This window comes from Chenopodium quinoa, unplaced genomic scaffold (genome assembly GCF_001683475.1).
Source record: "Chenopodium quinoa cultivar QQ74 unplaced genomic scaffold, ASM168347v1, whole genome shotgun sequence".
In the NCBI taxonomy this organism is placed as follows: domain Eukaryota; kingdom Viridiplantae; phylum Streptophyta; class Magnoliopsida; order Caryophyllales; family Amaranthaceae; genus Chenopodium; species Chenopodium quinoa.
In genome coordinates, this window is record NW_018744838.1 from 24,641 (window position 1) to 43,470 (window position 18,830).

Here is an 18,830-nt window from a genome sequence, read left to right on the forward strand (position 1 = left end):
TAGATTTCCAGCCACCTTCTAGGAAGGGTTCCAGAAACCAGGACCAGACAACAATACCAGCAATAAACAACAAAGCCATACACCCAAAAAAACACCGAAAAAAACAATCAGAAGCAGACATGCCTGCAAGCTGACCAGGAAACCAACAAAAACAAAAAACAAGCAACAACAAAAGCAACAAAGCTTGCACCATCAGCAGACAGCAAGGCACAGAGCAACGGACAACAGACAACAGAGCACAGACCAGCATCAAGCACAAACAACAGTGCACAGTAGTACAAACAGCAGTGCAGCAGCAACAAACAGCAGCAACAAACAACAGTGCAGCAGCAACAAACAACAGCAACAGACAACAGTGCAGTAGCACAAACAGCAGTGCAGCAGCAACAACAAGTAGACAGCAGTGCATAGCAGTGCACAATAGCACAAACAGCAGAGCACAGCACCAGCAGTATAGGGACAGCAAAGCAGACAACAGCAACCAGCAGACAGCAGAGAGATACAGTCAGCAGAAAAAGAACAGCAAAACAATAAAAGATGCAACGGGAATCTCAACTTCAAGAAAATAAAAGCACCATCAGAACCCATCATCAAATAAAGAGCCAAACGAGCAACCAAACAAGACAGATAATCCAAAAACCCCAAGAAAAAGAAACCAGAACGCAAACACTAGAAGCTAGAGACAAGCTCCAAAACAATCAAATATTTGCTTCCCGCGGGGATTCTACAAACTGAATGAAAGACAATATCCCTAACTAGGGCATCAACAGATTTGCAGCAACCAGTAAAGAGAACTGCATTCCTTTGGATCCAAATACCATAAACTGTTTCAGTGAAGGCCACCTGGATCACTTTATTCTTCAATCTGGAACTTCTGCAGATTTTCTTCATCCAATTGACCTCATCACTAAACTGCTGAACAGGCTTGGAAACATGTAAGATACCAAACACCTTGCTCCAAACCTTCCTAGAGAATTCACAATCAAAAAATAAATGTTGAACACTTTCATTGCCATTCAGACATAAGAAACACCTTGGATCACAAGAGATGTGCCATTGAAGCAACCTATCCTTAGTGACAAGCCTATTCCATAAAGCTAGCCACAAGATAAAAACACTTTTGGGTGTTGCTAAGTTATGGCAAGTAACTCTTTTCCAAGGAACTTTAGGCACTTGAGGCTTAATAGCAGCATAAAGCTTCTTGATTTTCAACTTGTTTCCCTGTACGAAACCATCCCATCCCCCTTGATCATTCACAACATCTCTACAACTCAAAATCTTCTTCAAGAACCAAGAGCATCTATCAGGGGTAGGGGTGGTCCAACAATCTTTATGCTTGAAATAGTAGATATGGACCCACTTAACCCAAAGATTATCAGCCTTGTGAGCAATATCCCAAAGTTACTTAGTGACAGTGATGAGTGTCATTTATGACACTCATAGGGTAGTCTTTTAGGGTTATTTCTTTCCCTTTTTCATGCTTTCTTCTCTTATTTTTGGTCCTTTTTCCTTTAGTTTCTCTTTCTCCTCTTTTCTTTATGGTTCTCGTGTTTTTCTCGTGTTTTCCTTTTATTTGGCTCTTTTTCCCTTTTATTTCCTTTCTTTGTTTGCTTGTGTAGGTACTAGGAGAATCACCTTTGCAAAGGAATCAAGTTGGGACCTTAATGACCAAGCAAGGAAGAAGCATATGGCTAGAAAGGGCTTAGAGAGGCCTTGGAGAGGCCTCGGAGAGGTCTCCAAGGTATTGCCAGCAGGCCGCGGGCGCGGGTCAGTGAAGCCGCGGGCGCGGGCTCAAGAAGCACAAATGGCCAGATTTTCTAAACTCTATCTCGTTCAATTGCTTTGTTTAATTTGATGTTTGTTTGGTTTGATTTTGATATTTGATGTTTGATTAGAGTAATTGTTCTTGATATTTTGTTGATTCTTGTTCTCTATAGTTGATAGTTGATTTGATGATGTTGTTTGATTAGTTTTTGGCTAGGAATTGGGTGAAACTTGTATGATTGATTAATTGTGATTAATTTTGGAATTGTGTTGATTAATTGTTGAGATTAAAGTGATTAGTGAAGGTTTGCATGTGTGTAATTCAATTTGGCCTTGAGAATTATGCTAGATTGCATTGTAATTGCTAATGACATGAACAATTGATTTAGGAATTGCAATTATCGATTGGTTTTGATTGTGATTCTCTTAGTTTGTTATTCATAGTGAACCCTAGCTTAAAAATTAGGAGATAGCTCTTTGATTCCTATTGATTGCTCTTATCATTTAGTCCTCATAACCTTTGATTGGCATGCTCTTCCCAAGTTGTTGCAATTGACATGATTACTTGTTGATCCCCATTCCTAGTGTTTTATTTCCTTGGTTACTTGTTTTGTTAGTTGTTAGTATTCTCTCTTACCTCCGTCTTCGACCTAGCTTAGGAGCATAATTGAAAGTGCTTGAACATAACCGTTCCTTTGGGTTTGACCCTTGACTTGCCTCTATACTCGTATTTAGGTTTGTTAAGTGTTTATAAATTTAGTTTGACCGAGGGGAGATTAGATAACGACCTAGTTTTCCACTCGTCAAAATGGCGCCGTTTCCGGGGAACGGTGTCTATGTTTGAGTGTTTTTGATTGCTTGAGTCTAGGTCTTTGTATATACTTTTCTTTTATTTGATTTTTGTTTGTTTTGTATAAAAATGGCATGTCTATCATTTCCTTAATTTGACAATGAGCCTTTTTGTGAATATTTCAATAGACTTGAGGGATTTTTGGACTATAATTGTTGTAGTCTTTTGGAGGCTTGTGAGATTTGTTATTTTGGTTTGAATGAGCAAACTAGAAATGAAGTTGAATGCATACATAATGGTGAATTTAGAGCATTGTCAATTGATGATGCTTGGGATTTTTATGTTTGGTTTACTAGGGATGTTTATGATAGGGGTAATCATGATTCTAATATTGATTTGCAATGTGTTGATGATCCAAAGTGGACATCTAATGAACCTGTTGCTTTAGTCTTAGAGACTCTTGGGTTTTTCCCATTCACAAAGTAGGGTGAAATTCTATGCTGCATTTCGTGGGAAGATTGAAGATTGGTACACGGTTGGCTAGCATCACATTTTGGACGCATTTCATGACTATTTTGGGCGTGTGGATCCTAGGCCATTTACTATCTATTATTAACTTATGTGCTAGTTAATGTTGCTGAAATAATGCCAAGAATCTAGCTCTTGGCCGGTTGTAATGGGGGGTTATCAATAGGCTTTATTATGCTTTCATTACTTAGCTTAAATCAAGGCTTAAATCAAGGAGGAAACCATTGGCTGTTGGCCTTTCATTCTTGGACGGTTTCCTTGGCTTTTGGTGTGCTTTTGCTGCTCCTTTCCTCTATAAAAGGGAGAGCAAAACAGAAATTAAGAGGCAGTTTTGAGATTTGATAAAAAACCTTGTGTTTATAGCATTTTAACTTAGAGTTTGTCTCAAGTTCAAGTGTTCCCTTATTGCTTTGAGTGTGTCCTTGAGTTTTGGCCCTTTTATCTTGTTCCATGATATTTGAGTATTTTAACTATAAGTATTTTTAAATCCATCAACCCATATTCGGGAGGGGGTATTTAGATTTACATCATCTGGTATCAGAGCCTAGTTAAGGGTTTTCTTAAAGAAAATCGAGTTTGAAGGCGTTTGGAGCAAAACGGCAGAATTCAATCAGTTTGGAGTTGCGGTTTGAGAAGGACATATCTCCTTCGTTTTCTGTCCAAATCGAGTTATTTCTTTTTTGAATCTGGATATTTTTTTGCGTAGATTATTCACAAAAATTTTCAGATATTTTGGAATCTTTCTGCTAATAAACTGGGCAGGTTTTTCGCAGCAGCGCAGAAAAGAGGCAAAACCGGGAAGGCAGAATTCAATTGAAGATTTCTCCCTCATCCGAAAAGCTTTTGAGGAATTTCTTTTTTGCAAATTGGTTGTTTTGATCTGAATATTCTGAATTTGTAAGCCTTTGAGAGTCTAGAGGCAATTTTCGTTTTTCATTTTGTCTCTAATTTCGGCAGTTTTCATTGTACTTGTAATATCCAAGCAAAAATAGTGGAAATCATGTCTAGTGAGGAGCTTGCTAGAATGTTGCAAGTAATCACTGAAAAATTGGAGAATTTGGAGAAAAAAACAGAAGAGAGTGAAGTCTCTAGGGCACAACAAGATACTAGGATGGATGCCATATCTGATATGCTCCTTAAAGCCACTAGGAAAATAAATGAATTAGAGGAGGAGGATGAAAATAGTGGTAACAATTTTAGACAATTTGATGAAGATAGGGGTCTAAAAATTGATATGCATGAATTTGATGGAGGGCATGATTGTGAGGCTTTCTTAGATTGGGTTAGGCAAATTGAAACCGTTTTTGATTACAAGGGGTATGATGATAGGAAACGGTTCAAGTTGGCTGTCCTTAAACTCACTAAACTAGCTGCATTGTGGTATGAAAACCTCAAGTCAAATAGAAGAAGAGAAGGGAAAGATAAGATAGACTCGTGGGAAAAATTAAAAAAGAAAATGAGGGAAAAATGTGTAAGTAAAGAGTATGAACAAGATCAATACTTAAAATTAACCCACCTATCACAAGAAAACATGAGTGTGGAGGATTACATAAAAGAATTTGAAAGGTTAGGCTTGACTTGCGACTTGCAAGAAAAGGAGGCTTACAAAATTGCTAGATTTGTCAAGGGGTTGACCAAAGAAATTAATAGGAAAGTGGAAGTTACTCATTATGCCACTTTTAGTGATGTATGCAAACTAGCTTTGAAGTATGAGTCTCAACCTAAAGAAGAAAGGGATAAAGAGAAGCCCAAAACTTCTTCTTTCAAGAATACTTCGAAATTTACTCCTTTCAACTCTAAAGGGAGTACTTTTCAAAGTAAAACCTTTTCACCTAGCTCATCAAAAGGGAAAGAAAAACAAGTAGTTTCGCCTAGTGAGCTTTCAACTAGGAGAAAATGCTTCAAGTGTCATGGGAGAGGACATATTGCATCGGAATGTCCTAGTAAGAGTGTGTTAACAGCCTCTCAATGTGCTCTCATGGATGAGGAAGAAAAGGTCTATAACTTTGTGGCTCATGAGGAGGGTTGCGAGTTTGATGAAGAGTATGAGGAAGAGATTCAACCCGAAGATGAGTTCAACATGATGGTGGTTCGTAGAATCTTGTATAATGAACCCGAAATTGATCTTAAACAACGAAACAACTTGTTCCACACTAGATGCAAGATAGGAGAGAAGACTTGCAATGTGATTGTTGATAGTGGTGCCCAAACAGATGTTGTTTCATCCGAGGCTGTGAGTAAATTGAAGCTACCCACTAGAGACCATGGTGAACCTTACAAGCTCAATTGGTTGAATGATGGCACAAGCATTAGAGTCAAGAAGCAAGCATTGGTGTCTTATTCCATTGGAGGGTTCGAAGATGAGCGTTGGTGTGATATTCTTCCTATGGATGCGTGTCATTTGTTGCTTGGAAGACCGTGGCAGTTTGATCATGATTCGGAGCATAAAGGGAAAACTAATGTGTATATTGTAACTACCAAAAATGGTAGAAAAGTTAAGTTAGTGCCTTTACCTCCTAAAGTTGCTAAGAAAGAAAAAGAGAAAAGCAACTATCTTGTAACTTGTAATGAATATGAACGAATAATGAAAGAAATGGGGGGAGGGTATGCTTTGGTGGTAAGGACCAAAGATGATAATGGTACTACTTGTATTAACTCATCCATGCTAAATGAGTTATTAGAAGAGTACCAAGATGTGTTCCCCAATGACTTGCCCAAAGGCCTACCTCCAATTAGAGGCATTGAGCACGCCATTGACTTAATTCCAGGAGCACCTTTGCCCAACAAGGCTGCCTATAGGTGTAATCCGGAAGAGAGTAAGGAACTTGAAAAGCAAGTGAACGAATTACTTGAGAGAGGTTATGTGAGAGAAAGCCTTAGTCCTTGCGCGGTTCCAGCCCTCTTAGTACCAAAAAAAGATGGTACTTGGAGAATGTGTGTTGATAGTCGTTCCATTAACAATATAACGGTCAAATACCGTTTTCCTATGCCTCGATTGCAAGATATGTTAGATGAGTTGAGTGGTGCCTTAGTCTTTTCCAAAATAGATTTAAGGAGTGGGTACCATCAAATGAGAATTCAAGAGGGGGATGAGTGGAAGACGGCTTTCAAAACAAAACAAGGGTTGTATGAATGGTTAGTGATGCCATTTGGGCTTTGCAACGCCCCAAGCTCCTTCATGAGATTGATGAATGAAGTTCTCCGTCCTTTTCTTAATGATTTTGTTGTTGTTTACTTAGATGACATTCTTGTGTATAGTAAAAACAATTATGATCATGTAATTCATTTGAGGAGATTGTTTGAAAAATTGAGGGAGGTGAAGTTGTATGGTAAACTTGAAAAATGTGTATTCATGACTCCTAGTGTTGTATTCTTAGGATACATTGTAACAGGAGAGGGGGTTCTTGTAGATCCGGAGATGGTAAAAGCAGTCCAGTCTTGGTTGGCTCCAACCAATGTGGACGAAGTTAGAAGTTTTCATGGACTTGCCTCCTTCTATAGGCGGTTCATCAAAAACTTCTCTACCATCATGGCTCCAATCACCGAGTTGACCAAAAAGGGTGAGTTCGTATGGGAAGAAAATGCTCAACGAGCCTTTGAGAAGGTTAAACATATGCTTTGCAACGCTCCTATACTTGTGCTACCAGATTTCAACAAAGTGTTTGAGGTAGAGTGTGATGCAAGTGGGATTGGAATAGGTGCTGTTTTGATTCAAGAGAAGAAGCCCGTGAGTTACTTTAGTGAGAAGTTGAATGGGGCTAAGTTGAACTATTCCACTTATGACCGTGAGTTCTATGCCATAGTTAGAGCACTTGATCATTGGTCTCACTTATCAGACAAATTGATGGGTGTTAGTGCGACTTTCAATGTAGGGGATTTATCACCATACTTTGATGATTCAAGTTTGAGGGCAAACTCTTTTGAAGAAGGGGGGAATGATCCAAAGTGGACATCTAATGAACCTGTTGCTTTAGTCTTAGAGACTCTTGGGTTTTTCCCATTCACAAAGAAGGGTGAAATTCTATGCTGCATTTCATGGGAAGATTGAAGATTGGTACACGGTTGGCTAGCATCACATTTTGGACGCATTTCATGACTATTTTGGGCGTGTGGATCCTAGGCCATTTACTATCTATTATTAACTTATGTGCTAGTTAATGTTGCTGAAATAATGCCAAGAATCTAGCTCTTGGCCGGTTGTAATGGGGGGTTATCAATAGGCTTTATTATGCTTTCATTACTTAGCTTAAATCAAGGCTTAAATCAAGGAGGAAACCATTGGCCGTTGGCCCTTCATTCTTGGACGGTTTCCTTGGCTTTTGGTGTGCTTTTGCTGCTCCTTTCCTCTATAAAAGGGAGAGCAAAACAGAAATTAAGAGGCAGTTTTGAGATTTGATAAAAAACCTTGTGTTTATAGCATTTTAACTTAGAGTTTGTCTCAAGTTCAAGTGTTCCCTTATTGCTTTGAGTGAGTCTTGAGTGATAAGCTTAGGAGAGATTGAGTGAGTCTTATCTCTGGCCTAAAACCCCAAAACTTTGAGTGTGTCCTTGAGTTTTGGCCCTTTTATCTTGTTCCATGATATTTGAGTATTTTAACTATAAGTATTTTTAAATCCATCAACCCATATTCGGGAGGGGGTATTTAGATTTACATCAGTTGATTATTCTAATATTAGCATGAATTCCCAAGATTTGTCACATGAGCCCTTAAGTGAACCTAGAACATATGATTTCAACTTTATTTCTCCATTTGTTCATGATGATGAAGTACATGCTCAAGTTGATGCTAATGGTGTGTTACAATATTCTTCATTATTTACCATGCCTTCTTGTGATGTGATTCGTTCCCTTGATGATGAATCTCATGTCCTTGATTGTGCCCCCGCTCCCCAATGTGATGTATATGCTCATGATATTAATGTTGATTCTTCCAATCTTGGTTGTACTTCTTCTTCCCTTGTTGAGCCTCAACCTTCTACATCTTTTGAATCTCTTTTTGATATATTTGAGTCTCAAATTAGGCACATTGAGCTTGATGATGATCTTGGGACTAGTAAGGAGATGATTCTTCAATCTATGAGAGGTCAATTAGAGATAATGAAAAAGAATGAGGAGCGTCTTGAGGAGGGAAAGAGAAGAAAAGATGAGTTAGAAAGCCAATTGTCATCCTTGATGCTTGTTTGTGAAAAATCTCAATTTGATGTGTGTGTTGAGGATGATGATGATGATGATCATTTTGAACAACCAAGAGTGTGTGAGGATCCTATTGTTGAGCATAGGAGTGAAGGAAAGGGAGTTGAGAGTGATGATGATTATGATGATTTTGTGAATCTAAGCTCCTCTTCCTTGGTTGATTATGATGAGTCTCAAGTGTATGAATGTGACTCTTCTATCCATGAGTGTTTGGACTTGTTTGAGGTTATGTCCAATGTGTTTATTGAGAGTCAAATGAAAACCCATAGCCTTCTAAGTGAGTTCATTGATGATGCTTCATGGGAGAGAGATGATTTTGAGTTATATTTGCATCCATTCATGCACGGTTTTGAGGACTTAGGTTTTAAGTTTGTGGAAGGAAAGGTTGTTTATTGTGGTGCAAAGAAGGATGAGGTTGATTCCTTTGGAGTTTTTGAGTTTGAGGGAGATGTCGATTGTGAGAGAACTTCATTTGAGGACTCTATGATTGATTTTCATGCCCTCATTGGCGATGTGAGACCTTGTGTTGAGGGAGTCGCGAACCCTTTGCCTATTTCTCATACCCCTTTTTCTCAAAGGTTTGACCACATCCCCTATTGCCCTATTTTTCTCCCTTCCTTTGTTGATAAGCCTATTAGGGACTCCCTTGTCTATGATGATCTTAATTTCCCTCATTCGTCTATTATTGAGGAAAAGGGTGATGTTGCCACCCAAAAATATTTTAGTGAGGCGGATTTCCCTTTTTCTTTTTCTTTTTCTTTCCATTCTTTTATTCCCCCTTCTTCTTCTTCTTCTTCTTCTTATTTTCTTGTTTTTCCTTTTCATCCCTCTTCTTCTTTCTTTTGGCATCTCACTTCTCACTTGCGTGCAACGATCTTGTTCCACGTCCTTATCCCGTCATTTGCCTACCTTATATCATATGAAATGCGTAGTAGTGCATTTGACAAGCTCTTGCATGCGTTGAATTATTATTTCCTAGAGCGGTCAAGCTTGGACCTTAAGCAAGCCTTTCTCGAGAAGTAACCCGTGTTTTATTGCTTTCATTTTATTTTCTTTTTAGAATAGATTTTATCTCATGGAAATGTTTGTGTGCCTTTTGCTAGGTACATGAGGTTGATATACTTTGGTGCTTCAATATGGATTAAGAATCAAGGAAGGTTGACTCCTATTTTTGCTAGCATAAGGAAGACAAGTTCAACACTAGAGGTTATTAGCCTTGAAAGGTTAAAATTGGGTCATTTGCGGGTATTTACACCCACCTAATATCCGTTAATATCCTTCCTTGCTCTTTATCTAGTGGATGATGACTTGTTGGACATATATTGGTTTGTTGGATTAATCTCCTTGTTTTTCCCCTCCCGTGGAATATTTGATTTATGTTTGAGCATGTTGTCTCATTAAAGCTTGGGGGAGGGTATTCTATCATGTTTGGTGGAATGTTGATTCATATATGTCATGCACATTTGTATATGCTTTTCCAAGTTCTTTTTTTTTGAAAAACTCCAAAAAGATTTTTGTTTTTATCAAGGCAAATTTGCAATGTGTTTTGTTTTGTTCTTGCTTTGGACATAGTAACATTTGGACTTGTAAACTTGAATGCTTTTATTCCTAAATGGTAGTGGTGTGCACGGTTTGAGATACGTTTGGTTGATTCTAGGATAAAGCATGCTAAGGTAGTTGTCTAGAACTAGGGGGATCATGAAACCGGATTCTACTTGTTTGTGGCATGTTGGTAGTTGCTCCCTATCTTCTATTTGACAACCTTAGTGAGTTTTTGCTACAACCATGTGAGATTCATACTTTTTCGAGCTTTCAACATTTTCTTGCATGAGTGGCGTGGATCCTTGACTTTCGCAAACCTAATCTTGAATCTTAACGTATGATTCCTAAGACCGAGACCGAACCATCTAGGGAGGACAAAGGCATCTTTTCGGGGTGGTACTTTTTCTTTTCTAGGAAAGTTTTCATTTTCTTCGGTTTTTGGGTTTACATTTTCCTACTTGCTAACCTTTTGAGCCTCTTTCCCTTCTTTCCAAGCCACATCTTTAGATCTTGAGCCTTTTGTTTCATTTTCGTTTTCATCTTTGGATTTTTGTGAAGCAAATGATCATATTTTGGAGATTGTGGTATATAAGTTTGGTTATTGGTTAAAAATGAAAGCAAGATCGTGTTTTTGTGTATATTTTGTGAATAATGGCAAGTGAATAAATGAAAAAAGCCTTCCAAAGTAAAAAAAAGGCGAGGACAAAGCAAGTGCAAAGTTGAAAAAGCCGTCCAAAGTTAAAAGAGGCGAGGACAAAGCACTAATAAAGAATTATGGAAAAAAAGAAAAAAAAAAGTGGAAAATGCAAAAATGCAAAAAAATATTTTTATGTGAGTAATCTTCCTTTTTGATCATTGAGGACAATGCTCCATTTAAGCTTGGGGGGAAGCGTTCTCACGCTTTTTGTGTATATGTTTGTGATCTTAGCTTTGAATAAGCTTGGGGGTGTTGGTATTTTTGTTTGGTGATTACTTGGTTATGGTGTAAAGAAATGCGCAATCTTTGCTTCACAATTTAGGTTAACCACTAAATTTTAAATTTAGCCTACCTTAACCCTTTTTGCCTTACGTTACAACCTTTGGGAAGACTTTTTGACCTAGGGGTTGAGTCATTCATCGGTGGAGGGAATCATGGGTTATAGCCTAAGAAAAGGGGATGCGAAGTCAAGATGTCGAGTAAGCCAAAAATTTGACCTTTTTCCGGTTCCTTCGTGGAATCTATGAGACGCTCACTAAGGGGAGATATGAGATTAGTAGGGGGAACGCGGTAAGACCGTTTGGGATGGTGGAGTGTGATAACTAGTTCCTATGCTTAGCATATTTATGTTTCAATCAACCTTAGGTATTTTAGAGCGTGCACTCCCTTACTTATTTAGAAAGATTTGCATTCATTTGTGCTTGTACATTTTAAAAAGTCCTTTCATGAACATGTGTTTGCTCTTCTTTTCTTTTGATTTCCTTCTTTTTGCTTTTCCTTGTTTGTATTATTACGAGAGTTATGGGTTAATCTCTTAGGAAACCTTTACAAGAGCATCACTCGTCCTCTAGGGCAATCTGGGGGTTTAAATGGCTTGTCTTTAGTTGCTAAAATTGACCGTGATTCCTACGAAAGTGAGTTAGTGTATATTCTCATCTCTCTTTTTCTTTTTGCTTCGAATAAGCCCTTCTTTTTCCTTTTTAGCCTTTGTTTTGCTCGGGACGAGCAAAAGTCTAGCTTGGGGGAATTTGATGAGTGTCATTTATGGCACTCATAGGGTAGTCTTTTAGGGTTATTTCTTTCCCTTTTTCATGCTTTCTTCTCTTATTTTTGGTCCTTTATCCTTGAGTTTCTCTTTCTCCTCTTTTCTTTATGGTTCTCGTGTTTTCCTTTTATTTGGCTCTTTTTCCCTTTTATTTCCTTTCTTTCTTTGCTTGTGTAGGTACTTGGAGAATCACCTTTGCAAAGGAATCAAGTTGGGACCTTAATGACCAAGCAAGGAAGAAGCATTTGTCTAGAGAGGGCTTAGAGAGGCCTTGGAGAGGCCTCGGAGAGGTCTCCAAGGTATTGCCAGCAGGCCGCGGGCGCGGGGTCAGTGAAGCACAAATGGCCAGATTTTAGCAGGAACTTCCCGCGGTTGCCCCGCGGGCTCTCTGCGGGCGCGGGAAACTTGGAGAGAGCGCTTCGTCTCAGAGAGACCGCGACCCCCAGATTGAGCTTTTGGAGCAGGGGATAAGCCGCGGGCGCGGCATCTTTGGCCGCGGGCGCGGGTGTATACTGCCGTGGGCGCGGGTGTATACTGCCGTGGGCGCGGGTGTTGCCCAGATAGCCCGCGGAGGGTTCCATACCCATTTCTCCGCGACCGCGGGTTCATCAGGAGGGGGCGCGGGATTTGCCGGTTTCTTCTTTGCTTATAAATAGAATTGTAATTCCTTTTTGAAACCAACTTTTGGATAATATTTCATTAGCTTAGTTTTAGTCTTAGTTTTCTCTCTCTTAGGTTGAGAGCTTCTCTCTCTAGATTAGGCTAGATTAGGAGTAGTTTTAGAGAGACAAAGTGAGGAATTTCAATGGTGATTGAGAGATTGAAGATGCAAGTGTGACAATTGTGTTGGAGATCTTCCTAATTATCAATGAGAATTTCTAAACTCTATCTCGTTCAATTGCTTTGTTTAATTTGATGTTTGTTTGGTTTGATTTTGATATTTGATGTTTGATTAGAGTAATTGTTCTTGATATTTTGTTGATTCTTGTTCTCTATAGTCGATAGTTGATTTGATGATGTTGTTTGATTAGTTGTTGGCTAGGAATTGGGTGAAACTTGTATGATTGATTAATTGTGATTAATTTTGGAATTGTGTTGATTAATTGTTGAGATTAAAGTGATTAGTGAAGGTTTACATGTGTGTAATTCAATTTGGCCTTGAGAATTATGCTAGATTGCATTGTAATTGCTAATGACACAAACAATTGATTTAGGAATTGCAATTATCGATTGGTTTTGATTGTGATTCTCTTAGTTTGTTATTCATAGTGAACCCTAGCTTAACAATTAGGAGATAACTCTTTGATTCCTATTGATTGCTCTTATCATTTAGTCCTCACAACCTTTGATTGGCATGATCTTCCCAAGTTGTTGCAATTGACATGATTACTTGTTGATCCCCATTCCTAGTGTTTTATTTCCTTGGTTACTTGTTTTGTTAGTTGTTAGTATTCTCTCTTACCTTCGTCTTCGACCTAGCTTAGGAGCATAATTGAAAGTGCTTGAACATTACCGTTCCTTTGGGTACGACCCTTGACTTGCCTCTATACTCGTATTTAGGTTTGTTAAGTGTTTATAAATTTAGTTTGACCGAGGGGAGATTAGATAACGACCTAGTTTTCCACTCGTCAGACAGCTGCTTTATTCCACTCAGGAAGAGAAAGCTAGTTCCAGCCACCACAAACTTTAGGAAGACAGACATTATTCCAAGTAACCAAAGACTTCTTAACAGGGGCAGAGGATCCAGTCCAAAGAAAGCACCTGAACCTAGCCTCAATCTCTTTCAGAATTTTCTTCGGAAGAATAAAAATTTGAGCCCAATAAGTCTGGATACCAAACAACACACTCTTCACCAATTGAAGCCTCCTAGCATAGGACAAGTGTTTAGCCATCCACCCTTGTATTCTAGCAGTGACCTTCTCCACCAAAGGCCTACATTGAGCAATAGTAAGCTTTTTGGAAGAGAGAGGGACCCCAAGATACCTAAAAGGAATGGTACCTTGAGAAACACTAAGAAGCTCTCTCAACTCTTTCTGGACATCAATAGAGACCGCTCCAAAATAGACTTCACTTTTATCAAGATTAGCAGAAAGCCCAGAGGCACCTGAGAATTTCGAGAAGGCTTGGAAGAGAAGCTTAACAGAAACACTATCAGCTCTATAAAACATCAATAAGTCATCAGCAAACATCATGTGAGTTAGGTTTAACTTTTCACATCTAGGGTGAAAGTTAAAATCAGGAGATAACCTAAGCTCATCAAGGCATCTGGAGAGGTATTCCATACTGATGTAAATCTAAATACCCCCTCCCGAATATGGGTTGATGGATTTAAAAATACTTATAGTTAGAATACTCAAATATCATGGAACAAGATAAAAGGGCCAAAACTCAAGGACACACTCAAAGTTTTGGGGTTTTAGGCCAGAGATAAGACTCACTCAATCTCTCCTAAGCTTATCACTCAAGACTCACTCAAAGCAATAAGGGAACACTTGAACTTGAGACAAACTCTAAGTTAAAATGCTATAAACACAAGGTTTTTATCAAATCTCAAAAACTGCCTTTTAATTTCTGTTTTGCTCTCCCTTTTATAGAGGAAAGGAGCAGCAAAAGCACACCAAAGGCCAAGGAAAACCGTCCAAGAATGAAAGGCCAACAGCCAATGGTTTCCTCCTTGATTTAAGCCTTGATTTAAGCTAAGTAATGAAAGCATAATAAAGCCTATTGATAACCCCCCATTACAACCGGCAAAGAGATAGATTCTTGGCATTATTTCAGCAACATTAACTAGCACATAAGTTAATAATAGATAGTAAATGGCCTAGGATCCACACGTCCAAAATAGTCATGAAATGCGTCCAAAATGTGATGCTAGCCAACCGTGTACCAATCTTCAATCTTCCCATGAAAAAATGATCCAAAGTGGACATCTAATGAACCTGTTGCTTTAGTCTTAGAGACTCTTGGGTTTTTCCCATTCACAAAGAAGGGTGAAATTCTATGTTGCATTTCATGGGAAGATTGAAGATTGGTACACGGTTGGCTAGCATCACATTTTGGACGCATTTCATGACTACTTTGGACGTGTGGATCCTAGGCCATTTACTATCTATTATTAACTTATGTGCTAGTTAATGTTGCTGAAATAATGCCAAGAATCTAGCTCTTGGCCGGTTGTAATGGGGGGGTTATCAATAGGCTTTATTATGCTTTCATTACTTAGCTTAAATCAAGGCTTAAATCAAGGAGGAAACCATTGGCTGTTGGCCTTTCATTCTTGGACGATTTTCCTTGGCCTTTGGTGTGCTTTTGCTGCTCCTTTCCTCTATAAAAGGGAGAGCAAAACAGAAATTAAAAGGCAGTTTTTGAGATTTGATAAAAACCTTGTGTTTATAGCATTTTAACTTAGAGTTTGTCTCAAGTTCAAGTGTTCCCTTATTGCTTTGAGTGAGTCTTGAGTGATAAGCTTAGGAGAGATTGAGTGAGTCTTATCTCTGGCCTAAAACCCCAAAACTTTGAGTGTGTCCTTGAGTTTTGGCCCTTTTATCTTGTTCCATGATATTTGAGTATTCTAACTATAAGTATTTTTAAATCCATCAACCCATATTCGGGAGGGGGTATTTAGATTTACATCACATACCAATAGCAAAGAGAAAGGGAGAAATAGGGTCACCTTGTCTTAACCCTTTCTTAGCTTCAAAGGGGGGGGGGGGGGCAGGAAAACCATTAATAAGAATAGAGTAAGAGACAAAAGTAAGACAATTCCAGATCCAATCAAAAAATCTCTGAGGGAAACCAAGCTCCTGCATGAGAGTGATCAAGAATCCCCACTCAACTGAATCATAAGCTTTCTTCAAATCCACCTTAACCATACACCTGGGAGAGATAAATTTGTGATCATAGCCTTTGATCAGTTCAGTTGCAAGAAGAATATTGTCACCAATGTGCTTGCCAGGAATGAACCCTGCTTGAGCATCATCAATCACCTCACCAATGACAGCAGCAAGCTTAGCAGTTATGACCTTAGAAATGAGCTTATAGACCACAGTACAACAGGCTATAGGTCTAAAATCCTTAACATGAGAAGCAAAAAGGACTTTAGGAACCAGAGTGATAGTTGTGCAATTCCATTGCTTAGGAAAAGTCCCGTTATTAAAGAAATCAATAACACTTGCATAAATATCATCTTTCACAATATGCCAAGCTCTCTTAAAGAAAAAGGAGTTAAAGCCATCAATACCAGGAGCTTTAGTGTTATCAATTCCCTTAAGGGCAACATCAATTTCAACATGAGAAATAGGCCTAATGAGGTAGCTCTAAGCAGCAAAGCTACGCTGCTTACCCCTCCTCATAGTAACAAGGTCAACAGCAGGGAGCCAAGGAGCCCGAGTCCCTAAAAGAGACTTATAGAAAGAGATAATTTAATGAGAAATAGCATCTAGATCCTTGAGCAACACCTGATTAGAATCAAAGATGGATTCAATTCTATTCCTTGCTTGCCTAGTCTTCATCACATAGAAGGAATAGTGAGAATTGCCATCTCCAAGCGTAACCCAATTAATCCTCGATTTTTGCTTGAAGATGCTTTCCTGAATATCATTCCAGTGCTTGACAACCTTAATAGCATCAGATTCTTTAGCATATAAATCCAAATCATCAGGGTTCTGGGCCATTAAGTTTTGAATTCTAGAAAGCTCAGCATTAGCCTGGTCAATCTTTTCCTCAATGTTACCAAACTGCTTGCTATTAAGAGATTTGATACTAGACTTCACAGAATTAAGCTTCTGCCAAACAGAACTACCAGAACCCCAGGCCTGCGAAACAGTATCAAGAAAATCAGGGTGATCAACAATACAATTTAGAAATCGGAAAGGTCTACCTTTCCCCACAGGGCCAGAGCAAATATTTAACAGAACTGGACTATGATCAGATAAAGGAGGGAGATAAACAATCTCCACATGCCCATGAGAAGCTAACCAAGCTTGATTACCAAAGACTTTATCAAGTCTAGAGAGCGTTCTAGGGATAGTATGAGCCTTATTAGACCAAGAGTAAAAGGACCCTTTGCTTTTGATCTCAGTGAGGTCCAAATCATCAACCAAATTCTGAAAGTCTCTAGTCTCATAATCAGTAACATCAGCACCATGAAGCCTATCTGAAGTATGAAGAACAGAGTTATAGTCACCAACACAAAGCCAAGGAGAATGCTGAATAGAGATGCTTCTGAGCCCCTCCCACAAAGGAAGCTTATCATGAATGGAGTGAAGACCATAAACAACAGTGAGATAAATTTGAGTAGAGAGATCCTTAGAAGAAACAGTACAATGAATGAACTATTCATGAACCTTCAAGACATTAACAGTTACTTTATCCACATTCCAACCAAGCCAAATCCTCCCTTAGGGAGAATGGTCATAATTACACAACCAAAGCCAAGAAGAGCCAAACTTCCTCTGATAAGTGAGAACATTTTTCAATTTGATTTTTGTTTCAAGCAATCCAACAACATCAACTGAATGAGAGTGAAGCAACCTCTTTACAGAGGCAACTTTGCCAGGGTCATTCAGGCCCCTGACATTCCAAACAGAGTAAATCATGACACCAAAGGGGGATCAACCTCACCCACACTTGGATTTATAGTGAAACCACCTGCACCATCCATTTCATTTGCAAATAAAGCAACAAAGGCATTAGAGGTAGAAGCAGGCTGATGAACTCTAGTTTGTTGGCTTTTTGTCTTCCTCCCTACTATTCTCCACCCCTCATCTGAATTCTGAAAGGTATGAACCTGTGGATTAATAATAGATTGTCCATGAACAGAAACACCAACATCAACAGCAGTAGTAGAAGCAGGAACATGGGTAGGCTTAGGAACCCAAACTTTCTTTTGCTTAGGAGGAACAGGAGCCGGTAGCTTAGAAGCCTGCTTAGGCATAGGAGTGTTAACAGAGAAATCATAACCAATCTTGTTACACTTAGAGCAAAAAGGAGGAGCCCACTCATACACCACCCTGATCTCCAATAGTTCCTTCGAAGGACTCTCAACCCATATAGAGGTGGGCATAGGCTTTTGATGAGTGTCATTTATGGCACGCATAGGGTAGTCTTTTAGGGTTATTTCTTTCCCCTTTTCATGCTTTCTTCTCTTATTTTTGGTCCATTTTCCTTTAGTTTCTCTTTTTCCTCTTTTCTTTATGATTCTCGTGTTTTTATCGTGTTTTCCTTTATTTGTCTCTTTTTCCCTTTTATTTCCTTTCTTTGTGTACTTGTGTAGGTATTGTGAGAATCACTTTGGCAAAGAATTCAATTTGGGACTTTAATGATCAAGCAAGGAAGAAGCATTTGGCTAGAGAGGGCTTAGAGAGGGCTTGGAGAGGCCTCGAAGAGGTTTCCAAGACAAATCCAGCAGGCCGCGGGCGCGGGTCATCTTGTCGCGGGCCCATGTTACTCAAAATTGCCAAAACTTGGCAGGAACTTACCGCGGTTGCCCCGCGGGCTCTTCGCGGGCGCGGGTAAAATAGAGAGGCTGCTCCATTCAGAGAGACCGCGGCCCCCTGATCAGGCTTTGGGAGTAGGGGATAAGCCGCGGGCGCGGGTTTCACTGCCGCGGGCGAGGATCTCTGTTGCCGCGGGTGCGGGGTCTGCCCAGATAGCCCGCGGAGGGTTCCGTACCCATTTTTCCGCGGGCGCGGGTCCATCGAGAGAGGACGCGAGAGCTACCAATTTCTTCTTTGCTTATAAATAGAATTGTATTTCCTTTTTGAAGGGGACTTTTGATAATTTTCATTAGCTTAGTTTTAGAGAGAGAATCTAAAGAGAAGTTAGAGAGAAGTTCTTGGTTTTGGATTTGTAACTCAACATTTGATCAATCAAGTTTGGATTTCTTCATTTTCAATCATCAATATTAGTGAGAATCTCTTCCTTCTTTCATCTTTTACTTACTTGCTATTTGATTTTTGCTTGTTACTTGTTCTTCTTTGGATTTGAATTTGATATTGTTGATTTTTTTTATTTCTCTTAGATTTTGATATAGAAATGAAGATTAAAGCACTTTCTAGTTATTTGTTATTGAATTTCACCATGATTAGTGAGTATATTAGTTGCTAGGGAAAGGGGGAAGCATGTTTGATTAATGAAATTGCTAGTTGATGCTCTTTGATTGATTGGTTTCTTGCAATTAAATTAGTTGACATAGTTTTGCATGTGATTGATTAGACTAGGAGTGATCAACCTATAAGATTAATCTAGATTGCATTGCAACTCTTAATGAC

At 39.0% G+C, this 18,830-nt stretch overlaps 1 protein-coding gene across 1 annotated transcript; it reads right to left on the reverse strand.

The window, feature by feature from the left end:
- Positions 1-15,191: 15,191 nt before the first annotated feature.
- On the reverse strand, positions 15,192-17,623 carry LOC110704529. Its single transcript, XM_021882333.1, has 3 exons — positions 17,177-17,623; positions 16,017-16,892; positions 15,192-15,824 (listed from the first exon to the last, which is right to left on the reverse strand). Exons 1-3 carry the CDS (start codon positions 17,621-17,623, stop codon positions 15,192-15,194), a joined length of 1,956 nt encoding a protein of 651 aa, XP_021738025.1.
- Positions 17,624-18,830: the final 1,207 nt, after the last annotated feature.